The sequence below is a fragment of the Geotrypetes seraphini genome, chromosome 5 (assembly GCF_902459505.1).
Source record: "Geotrypetes seraphini chromosome 5, aGeoSer1.1, whole genome shotgun sequence".
NCBI lineage: Eukaryota > Metazoa > Chordata > Amphibia > Gymnophiona > Dermophiidae > Geotrypetes > Geotrypetes seraphini.
This window is the reverse complement of record NC_047088.1, coordinates 204,381,079-204,394,974: the sequence shown is the minus strand read 5'-3', so window position 1 is coordinate 204,394,974 and position 13,896 is coordinate 204,381,079. Positions and strand designations below refer to the sequence as shown.

Here is a 13,896-nt window from a genome sequence, read left to right as displayed (position 1 = left end):
TCCTGCCAAAGACTGCCACAGAATCAGAATCAGATCTCCGACTCCAACTCAACCACTTCACCCATACCACACATCCACAACCTGGTTCACTCACATTCAATTCATATTAAGCCCTACAAGGTTCACCACTTTCACCTACCCTATTCAACATTTACATATCCTCTCTAGGACACCCACTGCAAAAACCAAACCTGATCTATTACATATATGCAGACGACATCTCCATCCTAATCCCAGTGAATAGCATAACAAATGAAACCTCAAAATACATTACTCATATAATGACCGAAATAGAACATTGGACAAGCAACTTCAAACTGAAACTTAACACAGAAAAAAACAAAAATCTTCCTTGCAAGCCCAACGGATAAAATTGCCAGTTCAACGCTACATATAAAAGACCATGATTACCCAATTACCAACACAATAAAAATATTGGGAGTCACATTGGACACACACACCTCACTATGATTGAACACACGAATATAGTGGCAACAAAATGTTTCACGATGCTATGGAGATTAAAGACCATAAAAAAATACTTCGACCCACTATCGTTTAGATTACTAGTGCAATCACTAGTGCTTTCTACCCTGGACTATTGTAATATCGTTTATTTGGGTATCATTCAGAACTCAGCTGTCCGCTTGATATATGGATTAAAAAAGAATGACCATGTCATCTCCCACCACAAACCACTGCGCTGGCTGTCAGTCGAGGCAAGAATATTATTCAAGTTCTCCTGCATATGTTTCAAGCTAGTTTGGGGACTAGCACCTATGTATCTACAAACCCACTTTGCACTCCACAACCCAATAAGACAAACCAGAAACAGCTATTTTTTTTTCATACCCAAGCATAACCAATTGTAAATACAAAACCTTTCTGGACAGAACCTTCATGCTCCAAGCAAATAAACAACAACATTGGCTAGACAGTCACATTAATGAAGCCAAACTGACCTACAATGCCTTTAGAAAACTCATAAAAACTACCCTATTCGACAGATACATCACCTAAACAGAACCTCACCAAGTACTCTTTCTTTTCACAATCCTCTCTGAAATCCTAATTCTTGCTGTTTCTGAATCTCTAAACAAACTGTACATTGTAATTTTTTCCCTTTTTTTTAGGAAAGCTGCGATTTTTCTTTACAGGTCCGCTCCAAAATTCTTAGCAAACATATATATTTTGTAATTTTGATTCCTAATAGTCTCTGTACTCTGTACTCCCTCCACATATTGTAAATCGCTGAATGTTCAGCTCTCTTAAATGTAAACCGCCTAGAAGTCGCAAGATTGTGGCAGTATAGAAGAATAAAGTTATTACCATTATTATTATTATTACTGAAGCGAACAAAGTCTCATCTGTCTAGGAGGTGGAGAATCCTAAGTGCCTTTATGACCCATTAGAAAAACAATATCACAATGCAGGAATTTTTCTATAAAAAAAACCAATATAACAATGCAGAAATTTTCGCTTACCTTACCTTATAAGCGAGGTACATTAATAATATACAATATAATCTTATACTCTATAAAATCTTATCTAAGCGATAGAAGAGAAAAGCGCATGCAAAGAATGGTACAGATGACAGAATGAGCAGACGTAAATCCACAATAGAGACTTTCCAAAAGTCTTCACTTAATTTCATTCTTCCCGAAAGAATGGCAGCTGCTTATTTTCGCGGCGGGAATTTACCGAAAACTCCACATTAATATTTGTCCTTGCCAAAAGAACAGTAACCGCGGCGGGATTACCAAAATCCCTACAATATAAATAAAGGGTTGGAACATGACTCCAATACCTGTGAGTATTAAAGAACAGAATTCAAAATTCAGAAATACTCACAAAATATTGGTAATGTCAAGTCCATCGCGGACGTAGCCCCCAAATTGAAACGAACAGGATCCGTTTCTTGGTCCCGAAACTGCCTTGCAAAACATTCTGTCATCTGGAGGCAATTCCCCTTAGAAAGAAAGATAGGTAGACAGTTTTCTAAAGAGATTTTGCCTGTTTTAATATCAATCTGCATTCATTTATATATCTTTCAGTGGTATTAGCAGATGACGTACAGACCATATCTGGTGACAGGATACATAGGCTTCAAAGAAGTAATCACAAAGGAGCAGGATATGTACTTCATTGTTTAAAGCTAAAAGGTGTAAAAAGCTTCCTTTATCTATCTCAACCGGTACATAGCAGTGGGGGGTCGAGCCTTCATTGTCTGAGAGCTAACTTCGTTAACATAAATTAAATGACCTCTTCCCAAACCATTAAGAGAGTAAACACCCAACATTCTACATTTGATTACTTCCAGCATTGGCAGAGACAGAAAACTTATCCATTAAAATGTGTCCTTTCAATTGTTACTGTCAAATAACCCCACTCTGAAAGACCTTTTCAGAGCCAACAGCTAAAAATCTTCAACATTATGATTTACAATACAGCTTGTTTCAAATTTGTTGTTATTTGCTGCACCTGATTGCATAATAACTTCTCAAGAGTTTGAGATCTGCCAATTGTCTGCACCCATTAGAAAATGTTTAGTGGAAGTATGACATTTTAGAAACTCAGGAAGGGGGTGAGAGCTTTCTAAAATTTAAGTTTCATCAATACAATATATAAAATGGTTGTGGGCTGGAGGAGCGACTAAAATGGTAAAGGAGCTGGAGGAGTTGCCGTACAGTGAGAGATTAGATAAACTGGGCCTCTTCTCCCTTGAAAAGAGGAGACAGAGGGGACATGATCGTAATATTCAAGATAATGAAGGGAATAGACTTAGTAGATAAAGATAGGTTGTTCTCCCTCTCCAAGGTAGAGAGAACGAGAGGGCAGTCTCTAAAGTTAAAAGGGGATATATTCCGTACAAACGTACGGAAGTTCTTCTTCACCCAGAGAGTGGTACAAAACTGGAATGTTCTTCTGGAGGCTATTATAGGGTAAAATACCCTCCAGGGATTCAAGACAAAGTTAGACAAGTTCCTGCTGAACCAGAACGTACGCAGGTAAGGCTAGTCTCAGTTAGGACACTGGTCTTTGACCTAAGGGCCGCCGCGTGAGCAGACTGCTGGGCACGATGGACCACTGGTCTGACCCAGCAGCGGCAATTTTTATGTTCTTAATATTTTCTATTTATTATTTTTTCCAGGGGGAACCTGGTGTCTCAGGTCGGCTTGGAATGCCTGGTCTTCCTGGTCGTTCTGTCTCGGGGTCAAAGGTAACACCAATATGGACATTTAGGAGGCAATTCTGTAAATTGACACCTCTGTTTAGCTGCGCTGATGCCTAGCGTGGGGCACCAAATCTATAAGAGCATCTGTATACCAAGATGCCACTATAGAATTCTAGGGTCATTTGGCAAGGGTGTGCCTAAGTATAAGCACAACTTTTTATGCCATGTCAATAACATAACAATAATATTCTATAAGTTGCATATATCACTTGAAGACGGGGTGATTTTTGGTGATGGTGTGGAAGGGTGTCAGTGATGGCAGGGGGTATCAGTGATGTCGAGGGGGATGGCGGGGAATGTTGGGGAGAGGGCTGTAGGGCTCTGATGACAGCTGCTCTCTGGGGAAGGGGGCTGGGGGGGATCAGTGGGTGGAAGGAAGGGAGAGAGGAAATTGCGGTTCTCCCTGCCGGTTCAGCTGATCCTGGCAGGGGAATCACCAAACAGCTGAGCCTGCAGGACCCCACGAAACTGGTTCAGCTGATTGGGATTACCCTGCTACAATCAGCTGATGGGAAGCCTTTCACAGGGTAGAACAATTGAAAAAGTACTTTTCCATCTTTGGGTGGTGGGAGGGGGTTGGTAACCACTGGGGGAGGGGGTCAAGCCATAAACCCTCCAGTGGTCATCTTGTCAGTTTGGGTATCATTTTAGTACTTAAATTCTTTTAAAACAGGTCTAGCTCCAAAGGTTTGATTATCCCTGCTGAACATCCAAGTGCTAAGCTCACCCTAAACACGCCTCTATCACACACCCTTAAGATTTAGATGCACTGGAGAAAAAACAACCAGAAAGACATCCAGAAAGTCAGTTTTGAAAATGCTCACTTGGATGTTTTGACATTGTTTTGGAACCCTTGTTGTTGGCGATACAACAGGCAAAGGAGATACAGGGAATTCATAATGCAGATCGGGAATATAAGATCTCTGCTTATGCAGATGATATCTTGCTTCATTTGAGGAATCCCAAATCCACCATTCCGCATTTACTGGATTTGATAGATAGGTTTGGTAAATTCTCTGGATACAAAATAAACTGGAGAAAATCGGAGATTCTTCCGTTAAACATATATTGTGCGAAAGGATTATTAGATCCATTCCCTTTCTTTTGGAAGGAAGAAGGAATAAAATATTTGGGTATTATGATTCAAAGAACTTTGGAAGACACAATGATAGTAAATGAAAAGTCTTTATTGCTGAAAGTCAAAGAAATGTGTGAACCTTGGAACCCGCTATATCTTTCTTGGTGGGGGAGAGTACAAACTGTCAAGATGATGATTTTGCTTGTAGTTTGTTACCAAATGTAAACAATGTTGCCGGTTTATTCTTACTAAATTTATTTGGCTGGGTAAAACCACTAGAATTGCTTTAGTATTTTTATAAAACCCAATTGCGGTGGGTGGGGTAAATTTTCCAAATTTTTATAGATATCATCAAGCATTTATTCTGTGTCAGGGTATATATTGGATCCTTCTTGAAGTCTTGGAGCATCTGCCGGATTGGCTTTATTTAGATTGGCAACTCATGTCCCCGTTGCAATTATGTCATATTTTGAGTATCAAGATGCCAAGGATTTTTAAGAACAATAGTATTCTTTGTGATACATGGAAAACATTAAAATTCATTGACACTCTATCATCTATACCAATACAACAATCAACGTGTCAATCTATATAGTTAAACTCCAAGATTCAAATTGGCGAGTTTAAGATCATCTGGAAGCATTAAATGCAGGCAGGTATATGTACACTAGATGATGTGATATCAAATGAGAGAATGCTTGGTTTTTCACAACTGCAACAATCATTTGGCATATTAAAGTCTCAAGTTTATAAATGGTTGCAGTTGAAGCAGGCCATTCAGAAGGGGTTCCCTGATTGGCGAAATTTAAATGATCAGTATAGTTTGCCAAGCCTATGCTTCCAGATAGATTTCCTAGGGCATCAGGCTGCCAAGTGGTATAACTTAATATCTGAATTTTTGAATAAGAAACCAAAAACTGGTCTTCAAGACATTTGGAGCATTGGGATTAAGTAGCAGATTTCTGTGTCTCAATGGCTACGAATTTGGACTTAGAGGATGAGATGTACGGCATCAGCATCTATGAGACAAACATGTTGGGGGTTTTTTGTTACATAGAAGTTTCTGGACCCTATTCGTTTGCAGAAATTAGATAGTTCCAAATCTAATAGATGCTGGCACTGCCATCTTGATATAGGGACACTGGATCATCTGCTGTTCTATTGTCCTTTGATACTCAACTTCTAGAAGTCAATATGGGGACAGATTAATACCATATTGGAGTCATCGATTCCGTTGACATATGATGTAGTCATATGTGGGATGATATTATATCTTAAACCCCCCATTGGACCGATATAAATGTCTTTTGTGGCTTCGTTATAGTTGTCTTTTACTTTATTTTCCATTGTTTTAGTACACACACATCCAGGGGAGGGTGGGAGGGGGGTATCTCTTTTGGTTGGTTTTATTCCCTGATGGAAAAATTGGAAGGGAGAGGGGGTTTTATTTTTCTATATTATTATTAATTGATTAAGTGCTTATTATGATTATTATTATATGTATGTATATTGTTTTGCACTTTTTTGTTAGCTTTGGAAAATTAAAGATTTAAAAAAGAAAGAAAGAAATACAAGGTCATGCATTTAGGCTGTGGCTGCAAAAACCCAAGGGAACAGTACAGTTTAGGGTGTGAAGAACTTTTATGCACAAAAGAGGAGTGGGACTTAGGTGTGATAGTAAGTGATAATCTTAAGATGGCCAAACAAGTTGGAAAGGTGACAGCGAAAGCTAAAAGGATATTATGGCGAATAGGAAGAGGTATGGCCAGTAGGAAAAAGGAGATATTGATGCCCCAGTATAAGATTCTGGTAAGACCTATTTTAGAATACTGTGTACCATTCTGGAGACTGCACCTTCAAAAAGATATAAACAAGATGAAATCGGTCCAGAGGAAAGCTACTAAAATGGTCGGTGGTCTTCATCATAAAGTGTATGGGGACAGATTTAAAGATCTCAATATATATACTTTGGAGGAAAGATATGATATAGACATTTAAATACCTATGTGGTATACATGTGCATGAGGCAAATCTCTTTCATTTTAAAGGAAGCTCTGGAATGAGAGGGCATAGGATGAAGTTAAGAGGTGATAAACTCAGGAGTAATCAAGGAAATACTTTTTTACAGAAAGGGTGGTAGATGCATGGAATAGCCTCCCAATAGAGGTGGTGGAGACAAAGACTGTATCTTAATTCAAGAAAGCATGGGAGAGGCATGTAGGATCTCTTAGGGAGAGGAGGAGATAGTCAATGCTGCAGATGGGCAGAATGGGTGGGCCATTTGACCTTTATCTGACATCATGTTTCTGTTTCTTTGCATTAGTTCCCTTTTGCATTTTCCTCATTTTATCATAGTCTTCCTTTTGAAAGCTAAATGCTTTTATAAGTCTATATAGGTTTAACTGTGTGAAAAAAAAATTTGATTGAAAATCCCCTCTTGATGTGGGTAAAAAAATGTGGTTAGGCTGGTGAAAGGAAAGAATACATAGGGATTTCATTTTGAAATCCCCACTTGTACTTTTGCACATGATTACAAAGTACGAGCATTCTCCAGCTGACCTGAATTTTTCAAAAGGATACTATGCAGGTTTTGCAACAACTTAAAAAAATTTCCTCCCTAAAAAAGTACAAGAATATATGAGCAGGGCTCATAATATTAAAAATTGTACCTCTTTTCCATCATTTTTTAAAGTAAATGTAATATTCAGAGTTCTTGTGCCAATAGAAAGTAGTGAGAAAGGGTTAGGTCTCTATAAACTTGTGCTCTTTACAAATAATCAATTGGTACATGTCTTTCATGCAAAATTCAACTCTCATTTGTTTCTTAATCACAGGGTGACATTGGCCCACCTGGTCCTGCTGGTCCAATAGGCGAACAAGGATTTGGAATTCCTGGTCCAAAGGTAACAGTATTTAATTCAAGACTGAAGCCTAGAGAATTAAAAACTCAACGGTTACTTCAAAGGGAAAATATTCTTTGTCTAATGCAAAGTTTTGCATGAATCAGGCCCTATATAGAAAGTGATTAACTAAATGCCATTACCATTAACAGCACCCACATGGAATGACTGGATGCTTCAGTCTTACTTAATATTGAACAGATATCTACATGACTAAAGACAACATGACAAGAGGTCATAAAGAGACCAAAACTGAACCAGTATAATAAACAAATTATCCTTAAAACTCTAGGATGGATTCCTCTCCCATAGGTGTGAGAGTCATAAGTTAGTCAGTGGAGGAAAGCTTGAATTACTACCACTACTACTATTAATTATTTCTATAGCAAAATACAACCCTGTTTTGCTTTCAAACTTCTGACAGAGTATCGAAAGGCAATACCACTGTGCCTTATAATTGGCCTTGAAGCAGCGGACAGCCTAACAGTCTGCAAAATGCCGGTCGCGTTGGCTCTGGCTCTGGTTCCGGGAGCGTGGAAAAGCTCCGGTCCTGGCCCCGGTAGTTGGATACCACACAGATAAAATGAAATATAAGAGCAAAAACAGAATACGTGAGAAAACTAAAAACACTGAAGATAAGTAATTCCCTGTCGGCTCTTTTCAAACCTTTGAAATGGTCTATATTTAAATGTTTATTGTAGAGTTTATTAGTCACAAGTTATAAATTTAAAAAAGGATAAAAAAAATAAGAAGTAAAAGATAAAAAGAGTAAAAATGTATTAAGCAGGTTTTTGGCGTATGGAGTAGCTATATGCAGGTTTACTGGAGTATGGAGTAGCTATATGGATTACATCTATGCTGACAGTGAGAGTCGATGAGACGATGAGACTCCCTGGCTTTGAAACCTTTTCCTGCATTAATAATACGATTAAAAATATGACTAACAAGAATTGTTAGTAGTTAACTGACATTTGAGTGGATTATTTGATATTTTTTGCATATTAGGAATAGAGTATACACATTGGCAAGACTTCAAGTTCAGTCTTCTTTCTGGCAATGCATAACACTGCCATTAGTAGGTCATTTGTTTAATCAATATTTAACTTTTGAAGATAGCTAAACACAAGTGAACATGTATTAATATTAATGTACAGATGATTCATTATACTATAAATAACCTTTCAACGATGCATATTTCTCCATTGTTCATAGGGTGACCGTGGAAATCCAGGGCCCCCTGGACCATTTGGACCAAAAGGAGATGGTTATCCAGGACTACCAGTATGTATGCTGAACTTTACATTTATTGTCCCATACTTCAGTGGCAAGCAATATTGAGTCTCCATCCAATATTAATTTATCATAAATAATACTATAAAAAGTACTTTGCTGAGACAGACAACTGATTCATTAAGTCCAGCATCCTTTTTATGAGAGTAACTAATCCAGGCCACTTGGAAGTAACCATCAGATCCTATTGGGAAGGCTCAGTCCGTGTTGCCCAGAAGTAAAAGGTTGTGATCCCCAAATCTATCTGGTTATCCTAGAGGGTTTGAATTTTGGGTTCATAAATTTGGCTTCTAGAACATCCCTCATTCATGCTATTGGTACCCAAATGTGACAAATATTTCCTCCACAGTATTCTTTAAAATCCTATCTGCTCTCTTTTCAGCATGCAAGCATGTTACTCAGTTATCCACAGAGCCACCAGTCATCAAGTTGTCTACAGTTCCAATGATCAAATCACCAGTAAAAGCAGCAAAACTATCCCTACTCTCTTGGGAAAAAAATAAGCCCTGGAGATGCAACCTGTGTATGAAAAAATGATTGCATCATCTTCTAGAAGATCCCGTTCTGTGATTTCAAGTTGATGGGCTCCTATAGGGTGACCATGTTTCTTCATAATTGCACAGAAGCAGAAACCACTGTACTATGATGGTCTTTTTTATATACAGTACCTCTGACTGCCCCAGGTCTTCCTGGTGTGCCACTTTAGTCTCCAGAAACTGTGCACATTTTCTGAGAGTTAAAAGCTCCTTGCATCACTTGCACACATGCAACCTCTCTCAAACAGGCAAACATTTATCTACCACTCTGTGTAAATGACTGGATAGTTCCCATCTCAAAAATTACTTTGAAACTAAGGGCCTCTTCTACTAAACCACGCTAGCGGTTTTAGTGCCGGGAGCCACGCTGAATGACCCGTGCTGCTCCCGACGCTCATAAGAACTCTATGAGCATCAGGAGCAGCACGGGCCATTCAGCGCGGCTCCCCGTGTTAAAACCGCTAGTGCAGTTTAGTAGAAAAGGGGTTAAGTTACATTTATAATAACTTTTTGTTTTAAGGATGTAGTTATACTATACTGAGTGAATGTCAAAAATATAAGAACAATTTTCAAAGTTTTTTCCACAGAAAAAATGCCACAGGATATTAATGCGAGAGGATGCAGAGATCAGAAAGTTCAGTGTTGTTGACAGAGTCATGAATGTGTTTAGGGAGTCCTTAGATGCCCCACTAGTGAAATAGTTTTGAAGGAAATTGAAATTATATACATTAATACTAAGGTGTGCTAACTGATTAGCGCAAGCTAATCGAATTAGTGCGTGCTAAACGCTAACGCATCCATAGATTAACATGCATGCGTTAGCGTTTAACGTGTGCTAAATCGATTAGCGCGCGCTAATCGGTTAGCGTACCTTAGTAAAAGAGGGCCTAAGACTTCTAGAATTTCACTTTGTTTTTTAAAGTAACCAAAAAATGACATTGTTGCACAATTCTTATTACTGGGAATGAGTACTTTGGATGGTGTTAGCAGTCCTTTCTTCCATTGAGGGGAGTATACCTTTAGAATATACTTCAGTCACCACCCTGAAGCAGCCAGCCATAGGCAAATGTGGCCACATTAAGCTATTTTAATAAGTTTGCTCTTGTCTTCTCTATTGTCTTTGCATACTAAGAAAACTTCCTTCCCCCACCATAACTGCTACACCACACCAATAAAATGCCTCCTATAAAGTCATATGTTTTCATATATCAATATTTCTATCTCATTTTAACCTGTGATTAGTAGTGGAATAAATAAATGAAAGTTGTTTGCATAACGTTCAATCAAATTATACTAATTAGATCAATTCACCCCTTTTATTTTCCAAATAGGGACTTCCTGGTCTTCCAGGACCTCCAGGGGAACTAGGCCCTGATGGAAAAGGGTTTCCAGGATCTAAGGTACAAATCATTTCTTGTATCTGATAAATCAATTCAATAAATCTACCTATGATTTAATACATGTAGTATATAGAGTAAATAGTATATAGATTTTTTTTTTATAGATTTATATGCATGGAGCTCTTACTAAGCTGCGTTAATCAGCTAATGCAAGTTTTACTGCACAGTAGACATAAGCAGTGTTGGACCAGTTACTTTGTAAAAAATAATATATTAGAATTACTATTAAGCATAGTCACATGCTAGGCCCCTACCTAGATCTGCAGACGGTCCTAACAGTGATTCTTCTGGCCTGTTGGCGTGGCTTCCCCAGGAAAGAGGAAGGCCCTTCAGGTAAGACAAGACTAGGCACTTGCCTAGTCTGCCCAGGCCACACTGAGGGCTCTTTTCACTAAGCTGCGATAGCGTTTTTAGCGCACGCAGCATTTTAGCAAGCGCTAAACCTGCGCTACACGGCTAGAATGCTAGCGTCTAGTGCGCTAAAACCGCTATCGCAGCTTTGTAAAAGGAGCCCTGAGTAGTGGAAATCACAAAAGAATGGGAGACACAGACAAGGTAATATTGAATCAAAAAACTTAGGCTTTATTTGGTGCTTCAGGCTATTTCGCTGAGCACAGCCAGCCTCAGTCATGTAGTTCATAAACCAAGAAGAAACAAAAGAAAATAGTTCAAACATTGGTCAGCAATGTCCAAAATTCAGGTATGGCATCCTATATAATAAAAAGCTAGCCGCGCATGCGCACTCCTATTTGCGTGTTCCGTGCGCTGTAGGTCTGTGGCCGAAGGAGTGCGCATGCGCGCTTATAAGTCACCAGCCGATCGCCTCCACAAGCAGGACCGCAGCCAGCCGCCGATCTCCGTTCCTCCTGCACCATGGCACGCCAGGCATGTCCCTGCCTCCCCTGCCGCCGGCCTCGGGCTCCTGGGAGCCGGCGGTGTGAGCCGCCCGGCCGGTGCTGAGGCCCCACTTCCCCGCTTCCGCCCTACACGGCGCCGCCAGACCCGACAAAACGGCCCTACACTCACAGACCCGCGAGCAGGGTTGCCATGGAAACCCAGCCGGAATAACATGCAGTCGCGCAAGGATCAGTGAGAGGGGATCAGGAGCTAAAGAGAGATTGAAAAAAACAAACAAACAACAGTGGACAAGGAGAGAGAGACACACAGACAGTCACAGAAGGACAGGGGGCTAAAGAGACAGATTGAAAAAATAACAAAACACAGAGGACAAGGAGAGAGAGACACACAGACACTCACAGAAGGACAGGAGGCTAAAGAGACAGATTTAAAAAATAACAAAACACAGAGGACAAGGAGAGAGAGAGACACAGGAAAAAAATGACAAACAGACATACAGCAGCCAAGGAGACAGACATACTTACATACAGCGTCCAAGTAGACAGACAGAGAGACAGTGGGCAAGGAGACAGCAAAAAAAAAAAATACAAACAGCCAAGGAGACAAACAGAAAAAAATAAAAAATACAATATCCAAGGATAAATTCAGGAAAAAAAACATACAGACATACAGTGGCCAAGTAGTTAGACTGCAAAAAAGACATACAGACATACAGCAGCCAATGAGACAGACAGACTGACAGCGACCAAGTAGACAATCAGCAAAAAAACACAAACAAACACAGAAAGCAAAAAAAGAGAAACATACAGCGGCCAAGGAGACAGGCATGCAACAAATAGGAAAAATATAAAAACTTTTAATAAATCAACCATACGTGAAGAAGGGAAAAAAAAAAAAGGAAGAGACATCTACAGGGAAACACAGGATCAAGAGCATACAGAGAAAACTGAAGTTAGCAGGAATCAGGAATATATAGAGAAAGGAGAGCAGAGACCCCTGCAAGAAGAGAAAAATAGCAAAGAGACTGGGGATGAGAAAGAGAGCAGAGATGCTTGCAGGGAGAAAAAGCTAAGCAGTAATGTTACAGCTTGAGAGTGCAGACTGAGGAAGAAAGCAGAGACAGCGCTACACATGGAAATGGAGTGAGGAAAGAGACAGAAAAATACAGACAGACATAAATTGTAGCACCCGTTAATGTAACGGGCTTAACGACTAGTTTACTATAATTTCCCTGGACTTTACATTGTTAAAGACAGTCCTCTTCACCAGGGTTCAGGTAAGTAGCAAATACTATTCTTAGTCCATAAATGCCATGAAAAATAAATCCAAAAGAGAAACACAAACATAGAAAGCAAGCAGAGTAGCAAAATAGGAAAATAAAGCCAAATCTCCCAGGCTTCAGTCACTGGCTTGGTTTATTATATCCAGTAACCAGTTTCCCTGGTCATACAGCCAAGTTAACTTTGCTTTGTTGCCTGAACTGAGGGAAAGCCAGAACCCAGCCTTGAGTTCTTGCCACTGTTAACTTTGCTAGCAAGTCTTCCCAGCATTTGCTCTGTTCAGAGCTCCTTTGTTGAGGGCTTATCACTAACAGTTAAGCTTCTGAATAGAGAGTTGCGCGGGGACAGAAATCCCACCCGTCCCCACCCGTCCCCGCCAAAGTCCCACCCGTCCCCGTGAGGAATCCCACCCGTCCCCACCCATCCCGTGAGGAATCCCTCCATCCCCACCCGTCCCCGCAAGGAATCCCCTCCGTCCCTTGAGAAATCCCCTCCATCCCCGCCCGTCCCTATAAACTTCAGAAATAGTTATTTCATTTAATTATGCTACTGAATTAAAGGCTCTGGTAGAAACCCATTTACAAATAAGCAAAAAGATTTTATTAATTTGGAAATATTAATTGGGAAGAATACATACTTTGTAAACGGGTTTCTACCAGAGCCTCTAATGTTTATAAATTTTTATCAACACAGCTAATATACTACTTTATCCTGAAGCAAAAAAAAGAAATAGAATTCTTTTCCTACCTTTGTTGCCTGGTTTCTGCTTTCCTCATGTTCTCATTCAATTCCTTCCATCCACTGTCTCTCTTCTCTCTGCGTCTTCCATTTGCTCTGTTACTGTGCCTCTCCCTTTCTCCCCCCTTCCAAATTGGTCTGGCACCCATCTTCTTCCCTCCGCTCCCCCCATAGTCTGGCATCTCTGTCTTCTTCCCTGCCAGCTTCTTCTCCCCACTCTCTCTTCCCCATTTCCTTTCAGCGTCCTTCTCCCCCCATCTTCCCCATGTCCTGTCAGCGTTCTTCTCCCCCCTCTGTCTTCCCCATCCCCTTTCAGCATCCTTCTCCCCCTCTGTCTTCCCCATGTCCTTTCAGCGTCCTTCTCCCCCCCCGTCTTCCCCATGTCCTTTCAGCGTCCTTCTCCACCCCTTTGTCTTCCCCATGTGCTTTCAGCGTCCTTCTTCACCCCTTTATCTTCCCCATGTGCTTTCAGCATCCTTCTCCCCCCTCTGTCTTCCTCATGTGCTTTCAGCGTCCTTCTCCCCCCTCTGTCTTCCCCATGTCCTTTCAGTGTCCTTCTCCACCCCTTTGTCTTCCCCAGT

At 40.3% G+C, this 13,896-nt stretch overlaps 1 protein-coding gene across 1 annotated transcript in view; it reads left to right on the top strand.

Annotated features, from left to right (window-relative positions):
- LOC117360475 (collagen alpha-1(XXVIII) chain-like) overlaps nucleotides 1-13,896 on the top strand; it is a 123,855-nt gene that overhangs the window by 71,090 nt on the left and 38,869 nt on the right. The window contains exons 22-25 of the mRNA XM_033944262.1: nucleotides 3,152-3,220; nucleotides 7,148-7,216; nucleotides 8,426-8,494; nucleotides 10,371-10,439. Of these exons, the coding sequence (XP_033800153.1) occupies nucleotides 3,152-3,220; nucleotides 7,148-7,216; nucleotides 8,426-8,494; nucleotides 10,371-10,439 (276 nt within the window). The remainder of the gene's footprint in view (nucleotides 1-3,151; nucleotides 3,221-7,147; nucleotides 7,217-8,425; nucleotides 8,495-10,370; nucleotides 10,440-13,896) is intronic.